This window comes from Seriola aureovittata, chromosome 1, assembly GCF_021018895.1.
Source record: "Seriola aureovittata isolate HTS-2021-v1 ecotype China chromosome 1, ASM2101889v1, whole genome shotgun sequence".
NCBI classification, from domain to species: Eukaryota; Metazoa; Chordata; class Actinopteri; order Carangiformes; family Carangidae; genus Seriola; species Seriola aureovittata.
Window position 1 is genome coordinate 9,351,429 of NC_079364.1, and position 27,271 is coordinate 9,378,699.

The 27,271-nt window shown below is 38.3% G+C and overlaps 3 protein-coding genes across 5 annotated transcripts in view; all 3 read left to right on the plus strand.

Moving 5' to 3' along the window:
• Window positions 1–33: 33 nt before the first annotated feature.
• On the plus strand, window positions 34–3,176 carry rxfp3.3a1 (relaxin family peptide receptor 3.3a1). The gene has a single exon (XM_056375531.1). It carries the CDS (start codon window positions 565–567, stop codon window positions 1,549–1,551), a length of 987 nt encoding a protein of 328 aa, XP_056231506.1. The 5' UTR covers window positions 34–564; the 3' UTR covers window positions 1,552–3,176.
• Window positions 3,177–6,519: 3,343 nt separating this feature from the next.
• On the plus strand, window positions 6,520–15,043 carry LOC130173381 (mortality factor 4-like protein 1). Of its 3 annotated transcripts, none has more exons than XM_056382615.1 (12): window positions 6,520–6,702; window positions 7,015–7,061; window positions 7,163–7,230; window positions 7,428–7,514; window positions 7,767–7,847; window positions 8,280–8,305; window positions 8,651–8,739; window positions 10,397–10,498; window positions 10,946–11,034; window positions 11,995–12,167; window positions 13,198–13,298; window positions 14,465–15,043. In XM_056382615.1, exons 1-12 carry the CDS (start codon window positions 6,663–6,665, stop codon window positions 14,504–14,506), a joined length of 945 nt encoding a protein of 314 aa, XP_056238590.1. In that variant the 5' UTR covers window positions 6,520–6,662; the 3' UTR covers window positions 14,507–15,043. The 3 variants fall into 3 exon arrangements, with proteins under 3 accessions (XP_056238590.1, XP_056238580.1, XP_056238600.1); XM_056382605.1 differs by having other exon boundaries at window positions 6,523–6,702; window positions 13,214–13,298; XM_056382625.1 differs by having other exon boundaries at window positions 6,564–6,702; window positions 7,138–7,230; window positions 13,214–13,298.
• A 2,854-nt stretch (window positions 15,044–17,897) lies between these two features.
• The window catches only part of uacab (uveal autoantigen with coiled-coil domains and ankyrin repeats b), a 49,195-nt gene continuing 39,821 nt past the window's right edge, over window positions 17,898–27,271 (plus strand). The window contains exon 1 of the mRNA XM_056373884.1: window positions 17,898–18,096. Coding sequence (XP_056229859.1) covers window positions 18,049–18,096 — 48 coding nt within the window. The 5' untranslated portion in view covers window positions 17,898–18,048. The remainder of the gene's footprint in view (window positions 18,097–27,271) is intronic.

The window sequence follows — 27,271 nt, forward strand, 5'->3', positions numbered from 1 at the left end:
TTAGAACTGAACACCAGGTGGCAGCAGAGAGTCGCTGTGATCAACTTTTCCCTTGCTGTTATGGTACAAAAACCAATTACGCACGCTTTGTCAACTGCAACCGGTGCTTCCCTGGCTGCGACGCCAGCTTCACTTAACGCGAACATCTTAAGTTATGGATTAGATGTTTATTCTTGGATTTAAAAGTGATGGGGAGGCCTCACGCTTCGAGGAGCCGCCGTTACGCACAAGACTGATGGACGCATCAAATCTAATGTTCAACAATCAACACCTCAACCCCACCCCCGGACTGAGTGAATGAAGGGCGGGGGTTGAAGCATTCCTTTCATACTGTCGGAGAAGTGATGTTGGATGTTTATGCGTCTTGGGGGGGATAGAGGAGGGGGAGATGACAGGACAGGAGGGTGGGGTGGATACAGATAGAGGACTTGGGATGGCATCATGTACTTAACACTAATGTGGCAATCCCAGATCCAGCTGCATCTAAATGTCTGTGTCTAAATTTAATGTGAACTACAGTCTGGAGTCTAGATTATCCTGAAGTGTATATGAGCTGCTGACATTATGAATGAAGAAAACGCAAGCGTGTGTCTAAACAGGTCGCTGACAGAGATGGACCGCTTCAGCAACCTGGAGGACATCGACGTTACAGCTGACGGGAGCCCGGTTCTGAGATTCCTCATCTGCCTCGTCTACTCGGTGGTCTGCGCTGCGGGTCTCGTGGGCAACCTCCTGGTCCTCTTCTTCATCAGGGTGAAGAAAGAGAGGAAGAAGTCCAGAGTGAACTTGTTCGTTCTCAACTTGGCAGTGACGGATCTGCAGTTTGTTCTCACCCTTCCCTTCTGGGCCGTGGACACCGCGCTGGACTTCAGTTGGCCGTTTGGAGACGCCATGTGCAAAATCATCCTCTCCATCACCGTGATGAACATGTATGCAAGCGTGTTTTTCCTCACTGCCATGAGTGTGACCCGCTACTGGTCACTCGCCTCTGCCCTGAAGAACAGAACCGCGCGGGAGTCATGTTCAGCCAAATGGATCTGCGCAATTATTTGGACACTGGCGACTCTGGCCACTGCGCCGACGTCTATCTTCTCAACTGTTAGCAACGTAACTGGGGAAAAACTGTGTTTGCTGAGGTTCCCAGGTGGACAGTACTGGTTAGCAGTTTATCACATACAAAAAATTCTTGTAGGTTTTGTTTTGCCTATGTCCATCGTGTCCATCAGCTACATCATGCTGCTGCGTTTCATCCGCAATCGGAGTATGAAAACGAGCAACCCCAAACGGAGATCCCAAGTCACAAAATCTGTCACCATCGTCGTGTTGTCCTTCTTCCTGTGCTGGATGCCAAACCATGCCATCACCTTTTGGAGTGTGCTGGTCAAGCTCAACTTTGCAAACTGGGACAGAGCGTATTACATCGTCCACACATATGTGTTCCCACTGACCGTCTGTCTGGCGCACACCAACAGCTGCCTGAATCCGATTATTTACTGCCTCATGAGGAAGGAGTTCAGGAACAAACTGAGAGGTCTGATTCACAGAGGATAGAGTTTTTGGAGCGGTTTGAATGATTGGACACAGCGCGAAATGTGTCGGACAACAGTAACCAAGACGCACCGGGAGCGCACGACATAGAACGCGAACGAGAGAGGAGACCGGTCAGAAAGTACAATCAGGACTAACAAAGTCATTTCGAGACTATTTGCTAGATTCTGTTCATTGAGACTGTTCCTTTCATTGGCGCTTCTTGTCTTCACGGGCTTGCGTAATGTGTCTAATTTCTACAGAGAAACAATTGAAGCTGCTTCAGGGCTTTATGCACATAAGTTGCTCATTTTGTGTAAGAATATTACACGTATGATCACTGTGGCAATGCTTGTTAAATACCCAGTAGGAGTGATGTATCTCTAGTAGTCCACAGTCAAAGTGACTGCGTGCGTAATTGCGCATGACAATCACATGTCTTAGTGTGCTGGTATAATTCAGCAGGTGAAACGTGGCTGAGCGTTTTCTGCATCCATTAGGAATGTCTTAGTGAATAATGTAACCGTGCGTGTTCATAACACAATCATGGCTATAAACATCACCTCATCACCTGCGGAGGCAAAGGGGCGAAAAACCTAAATACGTTAGCGTGCCCAAAACAGTAGAACAAATATATGAAATATGATTGTTGTAAATACGCCAAAAAAAAAACTGTATGCACTGTGTGTGACAATAACAAATGTACTCACGCTTTCACACAGGTCAGTTTTGCTTGTAAACCATAACTGATGGTGATGAAACAGATTTGATTAGAAGGTGTCAACGAGTTACAGGGGGCTGGTCTTGATAACAGTGAACACACTACAGAGGTGTTTGCGTCCTGCAGGTTTCACTGTTCATTCAGAAGCTGAGAACTGCAGCTCACAGGCTCAGTCATGCAAAGCGGGCGGATGAAATAGACTTCATGATGGATTTTTAGCTCAACACCAAAAACTCTCCACGATCACTCATCAGAAAAAGAACCGGTTGCAAGCCCGAGCACGGCATGAGCCTCACGTGCACAAAGGCCTTACTGAATAGGTTTGCGAGCTGCAGCGCACGTGAACTCACAGCTGGGTGTCATATGTGCACATTCATATCACAAACTAGGCTCTATTTCTGTCTGGCAGGATGGACGCTGGCTGCTGCTGCGGATTGAATTAAGCGGACGCGAATGTAAAATGTTGAACTGAACAGAATACGAGATGAACGATTCCTGTTTTATTTACATTAGTATTTAAAGGAACTATCAAACTGTTTTTGTTGTATTCAGATGTATTGACGTGGATTTTTATGTATGTATTTGTTATTTTATTATTATTTATTAGTCAAGTGTGTTGTAAAGATTTTGTTGTCTGAATTATGTGGATCAGATCCATTAAAGAAATCCAATAAAATGAAATAAAATACAAAACAGAACAAAATAACTCATCACTTTTGAAATGGTAAGACAAAGAGGTTTAAATGTGTTAACTGAAAACAGCCCAAAGTCTTATTTTCCCAAAGATGCCCCTTCCAAACTAAACATGCCGTTTGGAACTGTAAATATCCGGTTTTTGTTCTGGACTTATTCAGGACACTTGAACTGACACAAAAAAAAAGAGACTCTCCTGTGAATAAATGTTGTTGTGGTCATATTTCACACAAGAAATGGATAATTCATACAATTGTATGAATGTGTGTGTGTTTCTTTTTACCTTTATCTGGTTCGTAGTTCTTCTTTCTTTTCCCATTAAACATCTTGTGATCCTTTAGAGAAGGGCCCTGATTGTATCTAGCTCCACCTGGACCAACTACAACAGTAAAAATTCTGCTGACACATTGATGCATCAATAATAATAAGCAAATACAAACTCAATAAACAATCTAAAATGTCATATATAACAATATGTCAGTCAGAAGGGTCAGAAAGTTTCAGGAGAAAGAGTACATGTAGTTCTGATACATTAACACATATTGAAGTCTCCATTTTGTTGATAATATATAGTATATTGTTACTTCTATTAGCACATAACTTTTTCACTTGTAATTGAGTATTTTAAGGTTGTTGTATTGGTGTGCCAGTACTTGGTCCTTCTTCCACCAATGGCAGCAGGACTGGACAATGTGTATCTTAGGTAAGTCTCAACACCTCGAGGTAATAAAGTTGGGATTATAAGGCAAGAGAAGCACCAGTGTGATGTTGTCTATTTACCAGAGGACGTCAATAGGATGCTGGATATTGTCCAGAAGCTGTGTATGAAGTCTTATAGTTTAATTTTACACCAGGATTTGAAAAAAGAAAGAAAAAATGCCTTAGTGCCTCTGATCTCTGCTGCTACTTTAATCATGAGGATGATGCTGTGTAGACCTTGTAAAGGTCAGTTCCTGTTGACATTTTGGAGGAAACGCAGTTGTTAAAAGCACCAATCAGGCCTCCTCTCAGAACACTGAAATTGTGTTCACTCTGTTCTCGAGAAAATGAAGGTGGAAAACTAGGAGAAAAAAACTTGCAAGAAAATAAGGACTCAGACCATTACTGTAAAAACAGTCCTCTAATCAACCCCGGTCATTCCCACCAGTTACTCCATAAATAGAACTGATCTTGCATGGCATGTTTTCAGTGTTTATTGCCATTTTGCACTGTTATTGCTATAATAAAAAAAAGGAATGTGACTGCACTTGTTTCCCTGGTCATGCTAGCAGCGTTAAAATATTTTCAGTTTGTTCCTTTTTTAATTTACAACAGTATCTTTATTTGATATTTATGAGATAAAAATTTGCTGCTATTTAACCGTTACATAATAAGTAACTATCTATCCTTTATCTAAAAGTTAAATATTATTGAAATTCCTGAATATACTGTATATCTAATTAATCTATTACCTGGCCTTGATATAAAGCATTACTGAAAATCCTATTCCATCCAGACACCATTAAACCGCTGGTTTAATCTTTAGCAATATATTCTATTTTAGATTATCCTATGTTTTTTAATATAATGTATTAATCTGAAACGTAACTATGGCTCACCCAACCAGATACATAGCTAGTTGAGTAAATTGTGGAATATTTCCCTCTGAAATGTTGTGGAGCATAAAGCATAAAGTGACAGAAAATGGAAATATGCAAGTAAAGTACAAGCACACTGAAATTGTACTTAACCGCAGTACATGATGTACTAATTTATTTTCCAGCAATGCTTTTGTCGTCATGCAGACAATAAGTTTTTCTGAGGAACAGAAAAAAGGAAGAGTATCATCACAAAACCCAGAAAAAGACTAAAAAAGGCAATGTTTTGGCTCTGCTGGGTAAATGGCCAACATGACCAAGGACAAGATATACAAAGGCACAAAACTGATTGCATCCTATTGACATCAGAGTGAAACGATCAAATAAAGAATATACAGCGACACTCATAAGGTGACTCACTGACAACATTTACATGATATTATTCACCTGTTTCAGACTCAGAGGATCTGAATAAACAGGAAGGGAAAGAAAATACAATGTATCTGCACTGTATTAGGCGGTATTAATTGTGAAATGTGTTCAACTTACTAGAACTCACTAACACTGAAGTTTTCTCTGACTGCCTCATTGACCTTACTCAGGAGACACTTTGATTTTTAAAATGTTTCAATCTTGTCTATCTCTTGGTTGTGTACTGCTCTGATGATATTATTCAATTCAGTCATTATTCAATTAGTTCCAATTGCTACAATGAATAAAGTCTATAGTTTATTTAATGTAAAAAAAAAAAGAAGGCTGAAAAAAGTTATTTATTGAGATGTGATGCAGTAAAACAGGTATTTATGAGCAAAATGTTAGCAAGTCATCAACAAAGGGTCATGGGTTTCTCATATGATTTTATCTGAAAGTGGAACCAGTTCAATAAATGCCTTGAAGATATTTTTCTTGATATTGTAGGCTGTAATGATTCTTTGCCTTCTGCCCTCATCAATAATCGTTACAGCATAGTTCCAAAAATTTTCCATTTTAACTTGACTTTGCCTCCCCAGCAACAGATAAACATTATTTGAGATGTTGAAAAGATGTTTATTGGTCTTTGATGGGTAATTCATTATGATGCGGTAGTCTGTCTGTTCCTCTGGGGACCTTATTGGGCAGTTGCAGCTGGTAAGGACTCAGTAGCGTTTTCTGTGTCTTCCAACAAGCACTATATCTCCTAGTTGAAACAGTGGTCCTCGTTCTGACGTCACATCTTCGTATTCCATGTCATTCCTGTTAGTCTCTACTTAATTTTCCTCATGATGGCAAAACATGGAGCAAAAAAGAGAAAATGACATTAGCGCCTGTCATTCTGCAGTGCAGAGACTCTCAATCATTGGTGTGACACTACATGTGAAAAACTGATCAATCAGATCTGTCAGTGCTATTAAAAACACAACACAAATGTATGCTGAGATCCAATTCACATGACAATGTGACAACTCAATAAGTTCAGAGTTCATGAGAAATTGCTGACCTAAAAAACATGGTCTCAGGCCAGACAAGGCTGAGAAACCATGGTGTAGAGAAGCCACAAAAATGTCATCTTTTTTCAGTCTGCGGCTCAACAACACAGCTAAGTTTACTAAACTGAAAGGCTATTGAGAATTTTGGAAACCTTTCGAATGATGTAATCTTACACTGACCCACAACATAATGAACCCACTTTTTTCTTTCCTAAAACAGGTCAAGTGTCATGATTCATGTATGGAAAGGTTTCTCATACCACAGCCAAGAGGGCCGTGCATTCAAATGAATTTACCTATCAAGCCATTTGGAGCACTGCAGTTTGGCCGTTCCTGAAAGCAGAGTTCTCAATATATAAACAAACAAACACACAAACACTTCTTTTGTACAAACAATTCTTTTGTGTATATATATATATATATATATATATATATATATATATATATATATATATATAAAACAAAAGAAGTGTTTGTTTTTACGAGTTTTAGGAGGAACCCCTGAATGCAGCACACCTCGGAGGCTTCGTGGTCAGGTGACCCAGCAGCAGCAGGCAGGCCAGTCTCTGCTTCTCCTTCGCTTTGGCTCCGATGTCGGAGGTGTTTGTGCCTGGAAGAAATGGGCTCTGGCAATGCACGAATTTGATCATTCAGACATCCGACCAGTTGAGTCTGTGAATGGCGCCAAAACAGGACCCTAAACCTAAATTTCAAGAAGGTCGGTACAGAAAAACGGTTGAATCCCTGGAAGGGGGCGGGTTTGTTGTTGTTGTTGCTGCTGCTGTAGCTTGATAATAGTGGTCTCCAGGGAGGGGGCAGAGCCTTTATAACTGCACATAAACATGGAACATTAATTTAAACACACCCAAAACTGACACATGTAAAGGCGTAGCACCTTAAAGTAAAGCTAAATGTGTAAATCAGACGTTAACGCTAGGCTAACGGTTAGCTAGCCTGTCATTTATGCTATGCATTGTATCGTGGTGTGTTTTTCATCCAAGCCCTCACTTTTGTTTTTCCCTCCTCGCAGGTGAAAGAGTCCTGTGCTTTCATGGGCCATTGCTGTATGAGGCAAAGGTGTGTTTCAGTGCTGCATGCGTGTTTTGAGTGAAATATTAACTGTAAAACAAACGTCAGCCAACGATTGACGCAGGCCTGTGTGTTTTCTTGTTTTACAGTGTGTAAAGATCAGCATAAAGGATAAGCAGATTAAATACTTCATTCATTACAGCGGATGGAACAAAAAGTGAGCAGCTTGGTTTGGATACAATTTGATTTTCTGTCCTTTTGTGCTCCCCCCAGATACCCTGCTCATTGTGTGTGTGTGTGTGTGTGTATGTGTGTGTGTATATGTACGCGCGTGCGTGTGTGAGTGAGTGAAAAAACTACGATTATTTTCATTGTGATGGAGTTTCAAGGTTTTGAGGTGTGTTTCTTTTGCAGCTGGGATGAATGGGTTCCTGAAAGCAGAGTTCTCAAATATGTGGACAGCAACCTTGCAAAACAAAAAGAGCTTCAAAAGGCTAATCAGTAAGTTTGCCTTGTTGTACACAGAGGGTAGAGATGATGATGAGACCTCTGTTACCAGGTAAAATTAATCCCTGATAGCTAGAATTTCTTTTAAAAACAATGTAATTTGTACTTTGTCAATTAAATGTTGACTATAAATGTATTATTGTTTGCTCTATTAGTTGAAACACATCACTCTTGACAGCACAGTATGTGGACAAATGCCAGTTAAGTTTTTTATGTAATGATCTTCACTAATTTTTTCCTCCACAGGGACCATTATGTTGAGGGAAAGATGAGGGGTTTAGCACCAAGCAAGAAGATTGCTGCTGTGCAGCAGAAAAATGTTGATCTGTAAGTGTCCAACTTTCCCACCTAATAATTCAACATATTATAAACACTGATGTCTCCCATAGATTAAAATGCAGATGTCACTTTAGTCACAGTTCCTATTGAAACATTAGCCAGCCGAGCAATCTCAGTGATTGAAGCTCCGGTCATCTGTGTCCCAACGATGAAACCTCTTTCAAAGTCACTTAGATCTTTTCCTCTTGTCATCTGAATATGCCATGAAATCATTCATTTTTATATATGCCACAGAGCATGATTGGATTGAATGTTAATTACTTAATTCTACCATGAAGCATCTGCATTAATTATGTTTCTCCACTCATTTATTCAGGTTTTCACTTTAATTTGTCACCCATCTATATGTACTGAATGTAGTCACTGTGCAAATGTTAAGTATTGTAATATCACTCACAATGTCTTTTTTTTGGCTCTTAGGAAAGTGAAAAAGGCAAAACAGAAGAGTAAGTAAAATGTTTCTACATGAAATGTTAAAAGTAAATTTTAGTCACATTTTGTTTGTGCAACCCAAAATCACACATTTGCTCAAAAGACAGTTTGTTTAGTCACTACAATTACACAGCAATGTTTGTTCTTGCCATTCTGGACATTCAGGCACTGTTTGATAATAAAATCGAACGGCACAATATTTCCTATCATATGCAAAATTTTTCATAATGGATCTATTCAGTAAAAGAAGACACTCTTTACTTTGACAAACTGCTGGAATGATCTGACAGACTTTTTTATTAAACCCACTAACCTTAATTTCTACATGATTTATAAACTGTAATGTGTGTCATGTTTAGCCCCAGGGCCGGGTGAGGGTACCAGCAGTGGGGAAACGCCACAGGGACCACGGAAGAAGAGGGCTCGGGTCGATCCCACTGTGGAGAGTGTATGTACTATCAGTAACGGGTAACCCTGTGGACCCACACATGGAAACTTACCTACCTAATTATATAGCTTAAACATTTCATAGCATAGCAGTTTGTGGCTTTCTAAAGCTGGAAGGAATGTAATGACTTTGTTTTAAGTAGCCATTTAACAACTGTGCTTCTGTAGCGTTAGATATTGAAATCACAACTGATTATTTGACTCAAGAGATCCTTTCATACAACTGCAGACTAAACTTCCTGAGGAGTGAGAAGAGTGGGGAAATATTGAGATGTCAGGATAAAAATGCCCTTGAAGGTTCCAAATGACTGTGAAATTTAAAATGATGGGCTGTTCGTCCATGTACTCTCTCATTTTGTCTGGCTCATAAAGTTTGATGAGTAGTCAGTTATTCATGTATGAATGTGACACCAGTCCCTTGTGAGCCACAGAAGGTGACTGTTGATTGCTCTTTCACCACTTCTTCCTGTGTGCTCATATTGTTGCCTAGGGGAGAAGAATGACTTTGTTTGTCTCAGAAAGCTAGAAACAGCATAAAATGTTGGCACCATGCAGCCAGAAGTAGAAGAAATGATACAACCCAGGGTGTCTACAAAAGATAGCAGCACTTAATGTATAGAGATATTACAATACCATTTTTACCAATACCAATTCTGATAGCCAAACTTGTTTACTGGCCAATACCAAGTACCAATCTGATGTGTCGAAAACTTTTTTAGTATAGTACTAATCCTGTATGGATGTGATATGATTGCTCTAGGTGTTGTATGGTATGGATCAGGTTAAACCCTTTGTAAAACATGAACAAATGCATGAATGCCATAGAATCTGACTTGCATGCATGTAGGAATAAATAACAATTCCTACACTGGATGTCCTAACACAAGTGCCCCCCCATGAAATGAAAGCCTTGCAATACCGTACATGTTGCCTTTCTTTCTGGTGGCACTTTCCAATTTAACATATTGCCAAATTGCTGACATTTTACTATTGGATTTTTTTTTTTTTACGATAACACTATTTACTGGAAATCAATTCTTCTTCACAAACTTCACTGTACACCAGTTGCCACACAGCACAACTTCCTGTGTATCCTACTGTTTTAGAGCAGCGAAGAAGAATTAATTTCCAGGAAATCTGGGTGTGAGATTACAAAGTTTTCCAATAAATTACGTAGTATCAGATCGGTGCACTTGTATACTTGGCGATACCCGATACAGTATTTTAGGCAGAATCGGAGGCATTTCTGATACTAGTATCTTGATATAATTCAGTTGTATTAAAAGAAGTGTAAATATATAAGAGAAAATATATGAGAAAAGAGAAAATGTCAATATAATTAAAGTGTTTACATTTACTGGCATTTGATAAATAGCAATAGAAACTGGAACAGGGAATTTTAACCTTGAACAGTGAGGTAAAGCACCTGTACTAGTCTTTGTTCTCTGCACTTCTCATTTTTCCTGTTATACTATACAGGTACCATGGTTGTGGGAGCAAAGCTTTGCAGTCATACTGTTTGTACTGTACTTGTGTGTTTGTGTGACGGACAGACATTGCTGCTCCTAAACAGGGAAAAAGAAAAAAAGAAACTATAGTTATTTGTGTGTGTGTGTGTGTGTGTGTGTGTGTGTGTGTGTGTTTGTTTGTTTGTTCAGGAGGAGATGTTCACCAACCGTGTGGAGGTGAAGGTGAAGATCCCCGAGGAGCTGAAGCCCTGGCTGGTAGACGACTGGGACCTCATCACCCGACAGAAACAGGTGAAAAATAATAGCACACACAAACCATAACAAGTCCATATGTTGGCTGTATTTTTACATCAGCTAAGGTCACCTCATGACAGTAAAGAAACTGTACAAATCTTTAGAGTTCATATGGATGTCCTGCTTTTAGAAATACCTAATTGACAACAGTTTTTATACGTAATGGTCATGGAGTGAACCAGGAGTGAATCACTGTGTCAGAACCAATATTGATTCTCAACTCTTGTCAGGAAATACTTAAATCTCCTTGAAATGCAGATTTATTCCTTATCTCATATTTCTTTAGAAACTAATTTGTTATGCTCCTGAAAGTTGCCTGCATATGGTACAATGTACTTTGAAATCATACCATATTGAAGTGGACAATTAAGCTTGAAAAGGAAACAGTGATGTTTTATAAATGAAAAGGTTTGGCTAAAAACAAGAATTTTCTGTTGCTTGCAGTTGTTTCACCTGCCTGCTAAGAAGAATATAGAGACTGTCCTGGAGGACTATGCAAACTATAAGAAATCAAAAGGAAACTCGGACAATAAGTAAGAATAAACACTTCCTTCAGCTGATGTGAAACAATGATATCCTGTGATAATCTGCTCAGCGTCCATCTCACTGTGCCCAACTGTCACAGTATGTTCATGCATTCATCTCCGCTTTGTGGCATGAATTACAAGCAGTTTAAACACAAAACTGTGCAGTTTACCCAGCATGATGACACTTGCGTACCATTTCTTCAGCTATAATTTGAGATCTAACCTACCACAACTAATGTATTTTCCACATCTTACTCTACACTGAAAATCATATACACTCTACTGCTGGGCATTTTCTGGTGGCATGCCACATTTTTGCAGATGTGTCGTCTTGAATACCATTTGATTTTATTCATTTCAGTAGATAATGAAAATCAACTTGCTGAGATTGGATAGGCATGCAATGAAAAGCATACTTAGTTTAATCTGAGTTGTGTTTTTGTGCAGTCGAAAACAACCAGATCTGAAAGTGTTTGCGAGATGTGCTCGTCTACGAATCAGATAAGCAATTTTCTTTCTTGGAGGTTAGCAGGACTCATTTTGTGTGGTTTTATGGGGAAAAAAAGAAATTAAATGAATATATTTTGTTAGTATATCTATGATCATTGCTTTTCAGCACCACAGTCTAAAATATCCAAATTTCTTTCCTAGCAGGTGAACACACCAGACTGGCTGATTTCAACTGTTTAATCTTTATCACAGTGCAACAATTCAGTTCAAACTTTATTATCATATGTACAGGAAACAGACACACAGTACAATGAAATTCTTTATCTTTAAAACCTCCTGAAATGAAAATGTAACTTTGACATAAATAAACCCAAACATGATGTTATCTTTACTTGATTTCCATCTCAAGCCAGTTTTCAAATCTTGACGATCAATGGCTCTTAAAAGCTGCATGTTTCTAGTGATGAAAGCTTTCTCCAGAGTAATACGTGACTTTTCTCGTCTTCGTTCACTTAGGGAGTATGCAGTAAACGAAGTGGTGGCAGGGATTCGGGAGTACTTCAACGTCATGCTGGGTACGCAGCTGCTTTACAAGTTCGAGAGGCCGCAGTATGCTGAGGTCCTGGCTGAACACCCAGACATGCCGATGTCTCAAGTTTATGGAGCCCCGCACTTGCTGCGCCTATTTGGTAGGGAACATATATATATACTGCAACAGGCACAGGAGACACAGGTGTGACCGGAGTGACTGAATGGATTGTTTGTGCTTTCAAACAATTCAGTGTGATTCTTAGAAAATTCTTTTAAGAGTCACATTAAATTGATTCTTAAACAATTCTTCTAATACAGGTACAATACCAAATGTTCCAAACATTCACTGAAATAACTTTTACAAGAGGCTCTGTACTTCAAGCCCCCCTCTAAGTTGAACCACTTTCTAGAGGCTTGAAGCACAGAAGCCTGGAGGTACAGAATGTCCACCATTTTGCCCATTGTTAAATAAGCTTAAGAAAATAATTGGAAGATTATTGATAATGAAACTAACTTAGTTTTATGGCTACACTCCACAGTAGCCAGCATAAATAATACATGTGCACAGCTATTTGCTCTTTTCCATGCATAAATAAACCTCATAGTAATAATCAGGTCAGCTAGTTGTTGTATCATTTACTATGATACATTTCTCTAACATTATCATTCAGGTTATTGATAGTTGCTGAGGTGAAATTGAATATCACACGCTAAGACAACTCATCTTATTTGACTAATGATCTTAATGAACACGTCTGACTTCGTAAATACATAAGAGTCTTAACAATTCTCAAGCATAACGCAGCAATAGGACAAAAGAAAGAGTGGTTATTATTTGAGCAGAAACATTTTACGGTGTCATATAATGAAATATTGTATAGCTAATTTCCGGTATCTCCCAGTAGTGATAGGACAGTTATGTGAGAATGATGCTTGTCTGAGATGCTTACTATCTGCAACATAATGCATGTTAAAGATTATTTTGAAGTCAGATAGATAGATAGATAGATAAATAGATAGATAGATAAATAGATGGATAGATAGATATGCATATGACATGTTATTTACTATAATTTGTGTTTCCAAATAAATTGTCTCACACACTTTGTACATTTACACAGTATTACAGAAATTCAGTTCTGAATCTCCTGCAGCCTACAGTCTCCTTCTGCATTGTTCCTCACATAGATTGTTCCCCCAACAGTTCGTATTGGAGCCATGCTGGCCTACACTCCACTGGACGAGAAGAGTCTGGCTTTGCTGCTCAGTTACCTCCAAGATTTCCTCAAGTAAGGTTTAACTCCCACCACACAACCACAGACTCCATAAGACACATTCAACTTTATTGTCATTGTTCTGCTGTGTAAGACAACCACACAATGAAATTACAATGGTACTTCCTGAGTTCAAAACAGTATTGAAAACAATTAACCAAAATTAAAAAGTCAAAAACAGCATTACTCTGGGTGAAGTCTGGTGTGCTATTAAACAATAAAATAAATAAAAAATAAAAAATTAGCAGCAGCTTACATTTAGCAGCAATACAATAGAGTGTAAACAATGGTTTATTCTCAAATGTCACGCTACATCCACATTCATATTGGTGCAGACAGGCTTGTAAATCTTCAAAGAGCACACACACACACACACACACACATTTCTTTTCCTCAGGAATTACACTGCTATTTTATACTGTTAATGAACCAGAAACACCACATGTAGAAAAGAGTTTGGCCTGATTATCGGACTACAAAAGCTGTGACTAATCCTGTCACAGACATTTTTCTGTAGCTTTATTCATTGTTTGCAAAATACTGGTGAAGGCTGTCTGGTTAAAACATCTGTGGACACGCTACTGATGAAATACATTGAAAAACACGATAAATGATTTATTCCTTTTTTTTTTTTTAATACATTCTTCTACTGAGTTAGACACCATAACCACATTTCTCTTGATGAAAAAATTAATTTCTTTTAAAAGTTGTACATTTATTTAAGTAGCCTTGGGCCTCAATATACCATATAAAAACATTGCCCCTCCTTTACCTAGCCTCACTATAGTCATTTCCCTCATTTTCTACAGGTTGGTTATTCCATATTTAAAAAAAAATATATTGTTTTAAACCGGCTTTATCTGTCTGTTTTCCAACTGTCCACTCCCCAGTGGATTATTTTGTGTGAGTCCTGCAAACTGTTTCTGAATTTCTTCTCACATCTAATGTTTATTCAGAAAAAACATATTTAAAACCCAACTGGATGAGACTCATGTTGGGATGCTGATTTGAGATGATTGAGGGCTGAGTGATAATCTCCCACTCTTTGAAAGTCTGATGCTGTGCGAATCTCCTCTGGGGGAGAGGCAGGCAGACAGCCTCTGCTATCTTATCCTAGTATAAAAATCAGTAACCATTTCTGTCTGGCTTCACACTGACAAACAATTTTACATGTCTTCTAGGTACCTGGTAAAAAATTCATCCACCCTCTTCAGTGCCAGTGACTACGAGGTTGCACCCCCAGAGTATCACCGCAAGGCTGTGTAAGAGCTCTCAGTACACCGTGCTCCTATCAAGGCACGTCATCCCCCTCTCCCAGCCCACATGTAAAATAACCATTACTACCCTTCTGAGTGCAGACTTCGATGAGATTTTTCACTTGAACTGATGCGCTTCTACCACAGTGGTCTCAGGAGCTTGGCAGAGTTGAGTAGTCAAAAATTTGAGGAAACCTTTTGTAGCTCACTTTTCTCTCCCTTTGCCTTTTTTCTCTCACTTCTTTGAAAAGACAGAAGAAAAAAAGTTTCTGTTGAACAGTGACTGTTTCCACAAGCAGCTCTTTGGTGTTTTTGTGCATTCCATCTGATAGATATTTGTTACTGTTGCATGTCTGTATTTATTAGTGTTCCTTCTGCCACATGAGGTGCAATTTAATGCTGGACCACATGGTCAGCACTCAGCAGTTAATGTTTTTGTATCTGTATCTTGTGTATTTGTATCAATTTGTAAAAAAAAAAAAAAAAAAAAGTTTATACACGGTCTCTACATTGTTTACTGTGGTCTCTTGGTGGTATCTTCTAAATTATTTAGTGTCATCACTGTTCTTTCAAGATACATTTTGCAATTGCAAAATTCGCAATTTGCATTTTGTTACTCACCTATTCTCATTGAACACATAAGACATCAAAGACTTACCCCGTAGAATATGATTTAATATTTATCTGAAAAGACAGTGAGCAAAAACATCCATCTTTCATGCACGTGTTCAGTTCATGAAAAATAAAAAATTGTGCAAGTGCCACGTGAAGGAGCAGTAATCAAGACAGTTCGCCAGATTAATATGCAAATGATACAACATGCCCACAACCATGTCTTTAACCCTTTATTAAGCAAGAGCAAAAAGTCACAGGGCACTCCTGAGCCCAATGCAGGCATTACTGGCATCTAGTATAGTTAGTATAAAGTAGCAGGCTACAAATAACATATATTAATATATGTATGAATGTTTATAATTATGAAATCCATATCCTAACATAGAGATTCTCTTAAATTCTCCAGTGACATTCTCCAGACCAGTCATTCAGCAGTCATTTGAAAATGTGTATAAGAATATGTAACACTAAAGCACAATATCAACTGGCATGATTCAGGCTTCCAGATCCTTTACATAAGTAAAAGTAATAATACCACACTGATGTTATTTCATTACAATGACAGGCCTTGGATTCATAATTTAATACATTTGATAAATTACTGAAGTAAAAGTACAGGTATGGGTAGAATGTACTTAAATCAGCATGTGTTAATGTTATATTATTATACATTATATTATTGGATAACTAGTGGTGCTTTCGTGTGTAAGTAAAATTTACTGTTGCTGGTCAAGGTGCTACTTTTAACTAGGCCTACTGTTTATGTTTTACATAAGATGATCACATGTTTCGTATGTAAATTTGTGATCTAAAATAATGAGTAGAGCAGTAAAAAGCTCCACATGTAAAAAGTCCATGTGAATGTAATGACATTAACTCAGACAAGATATAAACTTAAATTATTAGATTATTTATGTCTCAAATGTGTGCTCTCTGAATTACAGTCCCATTAGTGTCACAATGTCAGTGTGTGTTCGAGCCTCCAGCCTGGACGGACCGAGCAGCAGTGGCAGCTCCATGGTAACTCCATGGTAACTCCATAGTAACACTGTTGCCATGGAGTCATAGACAAAGACAGAGACACATTTAACGGCCAGTACCATTTGGTTAAATATTTCCTCAAAATAAACAGTGTCACACAATAGAAGACAGTAGGAGACTGAGGGTCAGAAACAAAAACAATATCCAGTTTATTGATAGACCCAGACATTTGATAGTGATTTAATCAAGTTAAATGTCTGTTAACTAACAGTCAGTCAATAGTGAGTTTGTATACAAACTTACTATAGTTTACTATAGTAAACTTATATTCCAACCCATGTTAAATTCAACACGTTTATTGTATCCATTATGTCAGTTTATGTACTTATGTAATTTTTGAGTGATTAACAGTTTGCTTTATGCAGTGGTTTTAATTGAAGTTAAAGTAGCAATATAGAAATACTCTGTTACTAGTACAAAAGTATTGGCATCAAAACATACACCAAAAGTCAAAATATATGGAGTATGAACCATTTCAGAATAATATAGATTATATTATTGGCTTATAATTATTGGTCCATTATTGTGTATGTAACTTTAATGATGTAACTGTTAAAGGTTGTGTGTAGTAGAGTAAAAATGTTTCCTTCTGAAATGTAGTGAAGTAGAAGTATAAAGTGGCAGAGAATGAAAATAATCAAGTAAAGTAAAGGTACCTTTAAAATTAGGTATATATAATTAAGTAACTTTCCACTAATGGTGTTATGTGAGGAGAAAGTTCATCAGACCACAAGAGGGCAGCTTCCCCCCCCCAAAAAAAACGACATCCACCTGTTTTAAGCTACTTTCCTGTTGATTTGTATTTGAAGTTTTTGCCATTGTACGCCCTATTGGTGAAAAGTTTAACTCATATATTTATATTAACATTGCAGAAGGACTCAAAGCATAAAACAAATATTAGTAAAATAAGAACAAGGTACAGCGTGGGTTTCCCATGTAGGTCAGGATATTACCAGTAGCAGAATATTTTTTCCTAGCATGGTATTACATACCTTGACTTAATGTTTTTGTGTTGAACAGAAAGTCAGTATAATACTGAGTCGATTAGAAACTTTAAACTCTGACCTATTAGGATTTGGTTTGCTCCTTTGAATGTCCCTGTTAAACAGTGGTAGAATAAGTACTCAGATCTTTTACTTACCAAAAGTTTAAGTGCTCGTTATTCAGAATGACCCATTTTAGAATAACGTATATTGTTGGATTATTACCATTGATGCATTAATGATTTTACCTACTTGATATACTGCTGGATATCTCAGGGATCAAAAAAGTTTTATCTTTACCTACAATTATACGTCATACATTTTTGTTGATTATATTTTATATTATTAAGCTGAAAAAATGTAGTGGAATTTAGTGGCAATTTAGGTAGATATCAAGATAATTTCATTACAGGTGTTAATTCCATGTAAGGTGGATAAATAGTTCGTATTGAAATATTTACTGTAAATAACAGGTAGTGGGTGTTCTTTCTCCAGGTTGTAGATTTACATTCACTTTTTCCAGGTGTTTCAGTCTTCAGGTAAGACTGACGTCATGCCAGGTTTTCCTGCTCTGTCCCAGGATGTCTCAAACTTTGCTCTACGACGCTTTACTAGGAAGTCCCGCCCCCAGCGTTCCTAATTGGATTATAGGAAAAGCACAGCGCGCATATTCGAGCTTGATTGGCTCAATAGGTTGTCAATCAAACCGCGATCAGAGTTTGCGGTTAGACGTCAGGTGAAACTCGCTCCGTGAGGAAAAGGGGACAGATGAAAGTTTCTTCGTTTGAACTTTCTGGAAAGTTTTTTGCACTATTTATAAACGTATTCACCTAAGGAAACCTTTGACATCAGGAACCATCACGTTACAAGATGAAGAGCCTAAAGTATCGATTGAAAAAACACGAAGTTACCATCACAGTAAGTTGAATACTGTTGTTTTCTCCTGTATGCGCTTAGTTTTGCTAATATCTCCGTCTCCTACCGTTGAATTAGCTGTGAATTGACAAACGTTGCTAATGCCAGACGTTGTGTTTTAACACCGCGGGGGGGTTATTGTTTGTAACCTGACCCCCCCCGTCCTCAACAACCACATTAACCGCGGGCATGTTCCCACGGTGGCTCCGGTCTTGTTGGAAAATACACCGCCAGCAAGTTTAGGCACCTGCACCTCTGGTGGATGTGGCCTGGCAGTTTTCTTTCACTATTCAGGTTTTATGACCTGGCCTAAATCTGTAGCAGCTGACTGTGTTGTTGTTATTCACAAAGCGCGGCGGGGGAACACAGCTCCGCAAATCAGTGCAGTTTGTTTCGGTGGTTATCAGCGAGGGGCACTCATGGTCTCTGAAAACGCTGTGGGGCTTTTTCGATCGAGGTTTCTTTTGTGTCCTGCCAAGACTCTGGGAATAACCTCACGACACTTAAAAGCTGCTTCAGTTTCAAAGTTTGACACCAACAGATATGAGATGTTCTGTCTCCTACAGGCAGCGATGGCATGTAACTAAGTACATTTGCTGAAGTACCAATTTGACTTACTTATTCTAAGTATTTCCATTTTTTGCTATTTTATACTTTTACTCCCCTACATTTGAGAGGGAACTATTGTACTTCACTGCACTACAGCTTTAGTAATTAGTCACATTGCAAATTTAAGATTTTTGCGTATCAAACATATGAAGTGCTCAGAATGTATAATGCTTTGCTGAAAGGGAAACTACCGAACAGTATATACAAGTAGAGCTGCAATAATTAATTGGTAAACTAATTAGTTGAATGACAGAAAATTAATTGGAAACTAGCCCCTTTTCATGCAAAAATACCAATCATGTAATGGTTTCATATTTTGAAATGTGATTTGTTTCCTATCTTTCTTTTTATCTACACAATTTATGTTCTGAGGCAATTGGACAATGAAAGTGTCACTTTAGACTCCTGGTAACTGTGACAGCATTTCTCACTATGTTATATATTCTTGCAAACAAGAATGACCTCAACCAAATACAGTGGTAAAATGCAGTTTATGCATACATCCATGAGCGATAATGAAATTATAGGCTATAACATATAGTAGAATAACACCCACAGGGGACTTCTTCTTCTTAATGAGTACTTTTGCTTTTAATAGTTTAAGTATTATTATATTATCATACTTTTAATTAAGGATTTATACTTTTAATTAAGTATTTTTAGTGTGGTATTAGTACTTTTACATCAGTAAAGGCTCCAAATACTTCTCTCTGCATGTAGGATGGCTTAGTCCAAATACACTCAATAACCAGTTTATTAGGTACACCTAGCAAAAACTTAAAACAGTCTTCATACAACAGTTTTGCAATGAATGAACTTTAAAATGTTCTGTTAATGGTGAAACTGTGAAACTGAAAGTTGTTTAATCAACTTTCTGATCACTTTTGAGGCTGTTGAATTGTGCTGTGTTATACTGAGAAGTGTTTCTAATATTATGTCAACCCCATTTATATCAGTATGGGTTGATAAAATATGAGAAACATTTCTTAATAAAACACAACAGTAGCCTCAAGATGGTTTCTTCATATTTGTTGTTTTATCCGACCATCAGTGCAAAACCTGAGGTTTATGATCATATATTACAAAGAAAACCAGCAAATTCTCTCATTTGCTGATTGAGTTTCTGCTGCTCCACTAATCATCAGATTAAAGTAATCATTTCAGCTCTTCCCCAAACTGCAGCTTCAAAAATGACCACAAACACCTCAACACCTCTCTTTTAACAATAACTGGACATTATAACCTACCATGAAAGTCAGATTTACTGCAGGGTCAATAGTTTTAGCTAGGTGTACCTCATAAACTGATAACTGAGTGTCTATCCTTATCAAAAAGAAATGTGGTAATTCTAAAGCAAAATACAGAAGGCTTATGTAAAAATATTACAGTGAAACCTCCTGTTTACGCAGAATTTGTTGCAATTAGCCACCGAGGCTCCATAGCACCATGGATACACCGCAAGTCCTTCCAGGAATGTTGCAGCGATTCTCTTCTCGGGTTGAGTCTGCATGTGATACAGTCAAGAATGAACACAATGAATAACACTGCATAATTAGTTGTGCATAGAATATCTATTAGTTCTATGCTTTTCAGCTAACTTTATCATCATCTGAGGCTGTAGTGTGGTATTAATTCTTCAGAATCCAGCTGTGACCTGTGAACTTTTCTTGATAGACAGTCATTACAATTCTTCACAGTTCAACATGCAGTGGGTGTTTGGCAATGCACTCTGTGTTCAGCTCCTAGGAGTTGCCATGAGAAAGACACAAAGCCAGAGGAGCTCTGTGTGTTAAACTATCTGGCCCTTTTTACAGAAGGGGGGGAAAAAAGCCTTTCAGGAGTGAAATTGTATTATATCCACACTGATAACTGTCTCACTCTTTCAGACAGAGGCAGCCATTTAAAATTCAGTCAGAAAAGCTTGTTTTGGCCTGCAGCATTTTCTGTACCATTTGTTTAAAAACACCTCTCGAAAAGCTCCGGGTAAGCTGTTTTGAGGAAACAGGCCTGACATTTACACAGGTCTGAGTGATTATTTCAGAAACTGTCCACTGCATTCCTCTGTGCAAAGCAAAAATTGAGAGATAGCAATACCCTTACAGACATCACTATAAGTATAAGCTCCCTGAAAATGTATTTAAAGACATACTGAACCTTTGTTCTGATTTGTGTGCTGCCAAAGGTAAAAGCATAGTTATCATTCATATCATATCATATCAGACCATCACTGCCAGAGCCACTTTAATCCTGAAACCTTTGAAGTTCATAAAACATAAATAAATCATATCTGTCAACAAGGCATTAGATGGACAGCATCAAGCCTTAATTTAATTTAATGTTTTAGGTGCATGCTTCCCTCATTGCTACACAATGCTCGGGAGGTGAACTCACTCACTCTTTCCTAGTGTGGTGACTAATAATTAAGAAAAGCACTTCAACATTCTCAGAGTGGGAGAGGCAAGGGGAAATTCAAAGGGAACTTGCTTTTAGTGTGTGAATAACAAAGAGTGACTGAATTCGGGCCAGAAAAGACAAATCAGTTGAGGAAACAGTATCTTCTTCCACTCCTCGCACAGTGTAAATTACAACTGTTCTGGAATCTGCTTTTAGTGTGTTTTTCAACAAAAGGGCCATAAACTTCCACTTCAGACTGTTGTTGTTGTTTTCAAGGTATGCTTGCTTTAGTTTTGTTGTAATATCTCATTATTCTCCAAGCAAGTTATGCCTATCAAGTATTTACAAGAACTGGTTTCAGCCAAGGAATTCTAACTATGGTGCCAACCACTTAAAGTAGCTGGAAAGCAAAGCTCAAGTTATTGACCAGGATTCAAAATGCCAACACATTCCTTTAATACCAGCTGTAGATTCAAGGCAGGATGAGGTCTGCAGGTTTGTACCAGGCAAGGCTCCAGTTTCCTTTGCTCTTTAGTGTAGGAGACCTTTTCTGTTGTGTGATTAATTACAAGGCTTCTCTTGACAAGTATTGTCATGTATAATTGCCATAATCTCGCACTGCAAAAAAGACAGGGAGTCATGATATTTTTAGGTTTGACGGAGAAAAAAAGTATGTCTAGGGCTGCAACTAATGATTGTTTTAATCATCATGTAACCCAATTATTATTTTCTTGATCAATCAATCAATCACTTCAAATGTCCATCTTCGGATGTCTTGTTTTGTCCGACCAACGCTCCAAAGATAGTCAGTTTATAATGAAATAAAATGGAGAATGGCAGCAATATCTCACATTAGAGAAGCTGCCACCGGAGAATGTTTGCAATTCTCTTAAAATGACTCACAGTGATCAATCAAACATAGAAATAGTTGCCAATTAATTTTTCTGTCGATCGATTAATCATTGTAGCTGCTAATGTGACAGCAGAAGATTATTTATTCATTCTTCCTTAGCTGTAAAATGCACAAATCATTCTTAGTTTTTGATCATTTTTGTCACAGATTTTGGCAGTAAATTAAAATAACCTAATCATTCTATTGCTGAAAATAAAATTGGATTATGACAAGTTCATTCTTATCAACATAAAAACAAATAGAAAATAAAGTGAAAGAAAGTGTCATTTCCATTTCCAAAGTAAACATATTTTAAATGTTTCAGCCTCAGCAAAAATGGGAAGATATTCAGAAATGTATCTACATAGAGAGGAGCAGAGAGAAAGACTGGATTTCCTGATTAATTCTGAGATTAGTCTCAGCTGTGACACACAGTCACTGGTAGGGCTGGAAAATCATATTGTACATATTGATTATTTCGACATTGTGCGAATTGGATATTGCACTTGACCATATTTCAATTTTGATATTATTTCAATGAATTGTTCAGCCCTAATCACTGCTTGTTAAACTTCTGTACTGTCAGTTGTGGAACTGGGCTGACGCTAAAACTGCTGTTGCACAGATGAGCTGGTTCATATTGTCTCAACGAGGGAGATGACGGAGAAAAAAGTCTTACGTGTCTAACGTGTATCTGTCATCATTGATTTTGCAGCCTACGTGAAATTAGGTATTTCTGTGGCAGATTCATCCATGTCCTTGTAAGACCACAGTGAGAAAAGGAAAACTGTCAGTAAGGACATTTCACAGTTCTTTTGTCATTCTCAAGATCCAACTCCCAAGAGCCTTTGATTACATTATGCTCACTGGAACATGAACAGGCCAATCTGTCATTAAATGTTATGTATGGGTTCCTTGTGGTGTATTGATTTTTTGTGTTTGTGTATATTGTGGTGGTGGCCATTTTTTTAGTTATATAACACTGATGTACATGAAGTTAGGCCATAGTCAAGGAACACGTGATGCATTCTTTGAGTGTTTGAGGCTCCATAAACGTTTGAAAGGATTTCTCAACATTGCAAGATAGTGGCCTACTTGAATAAGATAAAGAAAACCAAAAATATAAACATAGTGTGGCTGTATGTATGAAAAGAGCGGTGCTCATGCTTCTGTTGGACATTGACACATTATAGATAAGCTGTGACTGTCTCTGACACATGTAATGCTGCCAGGCCATAACACAGCTGTGCTCAGTGGATGTTCAGGATAACACACTCTTAAGCATTGTCTGCTTAGCTGTGATACTCTCTTCTCATATGCTGCAAAGTGTTGTAAGCAACACACCACTACTATCTGTTCTTGTCTGATTTAGAGGCTCAAAGGGCAGAGAGTGTTGAAAGTTGATTGTTGGACAGATTTTTAAGCCCCTTGAGGCAACTTTGTGATTTGTGATATTGAGCTACATAAATAAAATTTACTTGACTTGACATTTGGGGCTCGGCTTGTTTGTGGTCTTAGTGAAAGTTTCATGCAGGGTTTGGTCTGTGCTCAGTGGGCAGACTGGTCTGGGTTATGGTTGATGTGTGGGGTGGATTCCAGGTAATTCCAGATTGTCCTTTTTAAACTTTGTTTGGTCTTGGCAGGCTGCTGTGGCAAATGTTAGCTACAGGTACAAGTACATTCAGGAGTCTGTTTTTAGATATGGAGGATGTGAAACAGCTTCGGAGACTGAGACATCTGGAGAGCTGTGTGCAGTCACCCAGGATAAGCAATCTGCTGGATGGTCGGTAAATCCCACTAGACTGTATGGCTGCCTGCTGCCTGCTTGTTTTCTGTGTCTACGTGTTGAACACAAAGGATATGACATCTGGATGTGGGGGATTTAAAGTTGTTTAAAAGCATCTTGGATAGAGTTGACAGCTGGGAAAGGAAAGTAATGCATTTCCTTACTTCAGCTGCTCATAATTAGTAAGGTAATGTTATAACTTTTTCAATTAGTATTTTCCATCCATCCATCCATTAGCTGTACCACTTATCCTTTGAGGAGCGCCGGGGGCGCTGGAGCCAATCCATTGAGTAATGTGTGAGTAATTGAATACAGTTTTCAAGCAACTTGCCCAACCCTGCACAGGCCATGCGTTATACACCTTCCCGCCAGTTTCCTGCTGTTCCAACTGCTGATTGACAGTTGTTGGCAGTAACGTGCAAAGAAACATTGCAATGCGCCCGTAAGGCAGTTAAGAAGCCTTCAAGCCTTTGCAAAGACTTTGAGACACTAAATGCAGTCAACACATTTGTCTGTAGTGTGTTGTGCGAAACCATGATTGTAAATAGAGCTTTGTCTGTTTAGAAAAACCCCAAAGAGTAAGTCCTTTTTCCCATAACACGTAGTGATATTTGTTTGTCATATTGGCAAATAGGGGTGAAATCTGACAATATATACTGTGAGACTGTATAAATCTGTCTACCATCTGTTTTTACCACCTGCAACAGCGTTGCCGGTATTGTTTCATCTTTCATCTGTGCAGCAATCCCTGTGGCACATCGGATGGCTTCTGTATTGTAGTGTGTGTTTGTTGTATTGAATTGCATATTTGTATTTAGTGGTCGACCTTATCTATAGGTTAAATGCTCGAAAATCATGAACTTTATCATCACAAACTACAATGGAGTTTGTCACTCTTGTCGAGCTTTGTCACTTCATTCCTTCCCTCATTTTAGAGACTAAATATCTTTGGGTTTTGTAGTGCTGAGCCTACAAAACAAACATTTGAAGATTAAGGACATTTCTGATCGTTTTCTGGCATTTTAAAGACTAGAATAAGAAGAATTTATTGATTAATCAAAAACAATAACTGGCAGATTAATTAACGATGAAAACCATCATCAGTTGCAGCCCTAATTAGATTCACAACCATAAAACTAATGTTACTAATAACACACAATAATACAATAAGACATATTGTGCATAGTGTACTGCCTTCAAGAAGTAGCTTCTCCCAAGAGTTTTGGATATTACTTTCCACGGGTTGACTTCTTCTACCTGCATCTGTAAAGTGTCCATGTCCACACTACCGTTGGTAAATTAGTGCTCAGGTTGTGCCACCTGTATATTTCATGGTGCTGAGCGATGCTTTATTCAAGAAATTGCTGTAGCTCCATGTTTGTTTTTGACAAAATCAAACTGACACCTAATTCAAATCAAAGTGACAATCCATATCCATATACCATGTTACCATATTGAACACCAACACAAAGGCTGATTATTAACGCAAGTTGTTTGGTTTGGAAGGCATTCAGCAGTGGCGGTTTGAACACTCAACTAATGAGACGCAGCCCTTACGCAGAGGTACAGCGTAGCGTAATGAAAGGGGTCAATCAAGGATAAAGCATTTATTCAGGTATTTGCTGCCTCACCAGTACAGCCAGCCTTGCTTTCACCTGCTTATTATATTACTTACTATAACAAAAGGAGGAAAGGAGGGTCGGGATGGGTGAAGGGAGAAGAGAGCATGATGGCCCCAAGCCTTTGGCCATGATTACTATCTGCTGTTTCAGTTGTGCCTCTGTATTTAGAGATAAGATTATGAAGTTTATAATAATAAACATAAGCCTGATGTGGGAACTTGTATGTTTTGAAGCCGCCTGAACCCCCAGAGGGATTGTTCTCAAGCTGCTGAGCAGCCTTTAAGGCCATGAGTACCTACTGAACATTATCAAGTAGAAGCCTACTCCAGCAGGTTTTTGGCTTATTATATTACAGCTATTAGCAATACATGTGACTCACAGCCTCAATGACAACAGGATTCTGTATCAGAAATTACAGTTTATTTTGCTTCTGCTCAGGGGTCATTAGGCCTCACATTAATATCAGTCTATTTGTGTCAGGCTTGTGTCATTATTTCTACCTCCACATGGTGCATTATCACCTCTCTAAAGGCTGTTTTGTCCTTCACTGGAATGTTTTTAGCACTAAAGATTTTGGGTTTGTAGTTTCCTTTCATTTTTGAGGGGAGTTTACCGTTTGGCTGCATATTTTTCTGCTTCTTTGTCCTCCTGATCACACCCAGTCTTTCTTCTGTTGTCTCCCCTAATAGGCATGCGCCTTAAGGATAAAATGTGAGAGCCTCCCTCCCATCATAGTGGTGTTATTTTACAAAATAGAGAGCAGGGCTGGGTGATGTTGATGATGGCATAGGAGGATAGGGGAGCCAGATGCAGTTGGAATGTATTGTTGGGAAGTTGAATCGACTCTGATTTCAAGGTTGTTTTTTAACAAAAGGAGGGTCGGGATGGGTGAAGGGAGAAGAGAGCATGAGCCCCAAGCCTTTGGCCATGATCACTATCTGCTGTTTTAGTTGTGCCTCTGTATTTAGAGATAAGATTATGAAGTTGATGAAATACTCTATAGGAGTTTAACAAAAATTTGTTCTCTCAGCGTAGAAGAATAATGACATTAATGTCATGTTGTCAAAGAGAAATTTGTGTTTTGTTCAAAGTTACCTTCTTTTAGATGCCACCAAAAGCTTTCTCTGTCAAAAACTGTCTCTTAATTGATCCTGATTCCAATTTTATAAAGCTGGGAATTCATTAGAAAACATGCTTTTGTATTTGACTGACCGATTCTTTATGAGGTGACATTTAGACTTACTGTGCTTCCATGTGCAATGCTTGGTTTTACATTATTTAATAATCTTATTTGCTTTGCACACTTACAGAATGAGTGGCGATGTTATTTATTTTGCCTGTAGATGCATACTACTATCACAACTATTAGCCTGCTCTCATCTTATAAACCCTAACAAGCCACAAACCTTAAATCAAACCCATCAACCAAGTGGATGTTCTAATACAGCAAGTTGAAAAGTCTGTTTTAATGTGTCCTTTGTAGCTACACTTGCAATATTAATAAAACAGAGTTTAAACTATGTATTTAAGAAAGCTACAAACATAGAGCTTACAGTTTTCATGATGAAAACATTTCATGCAAGAGAGATGGAGTGCTTCTAACATGACAAAATATTTCCAGCAGCATGTTGCAAGGCCCGGAGTTCGAACCCAGAATATTTTTGCTGTGATGCAACAGTGCTAACCACTGCCCCACCATGCCGCCCCATATCGCTCCAGAATCTGCATATTTTTTCTTTGCCAGCCAGGAGCTGCTGGTAATGAATACAATTTTGGCTTTGTTTCTTCAGTTGTTTGTACCAAGAATCCAAACCAGGATGCCGGGAGACCTAGCCAAATCTGAAATCAAACGTAACGGACAGCCAACTACCACAA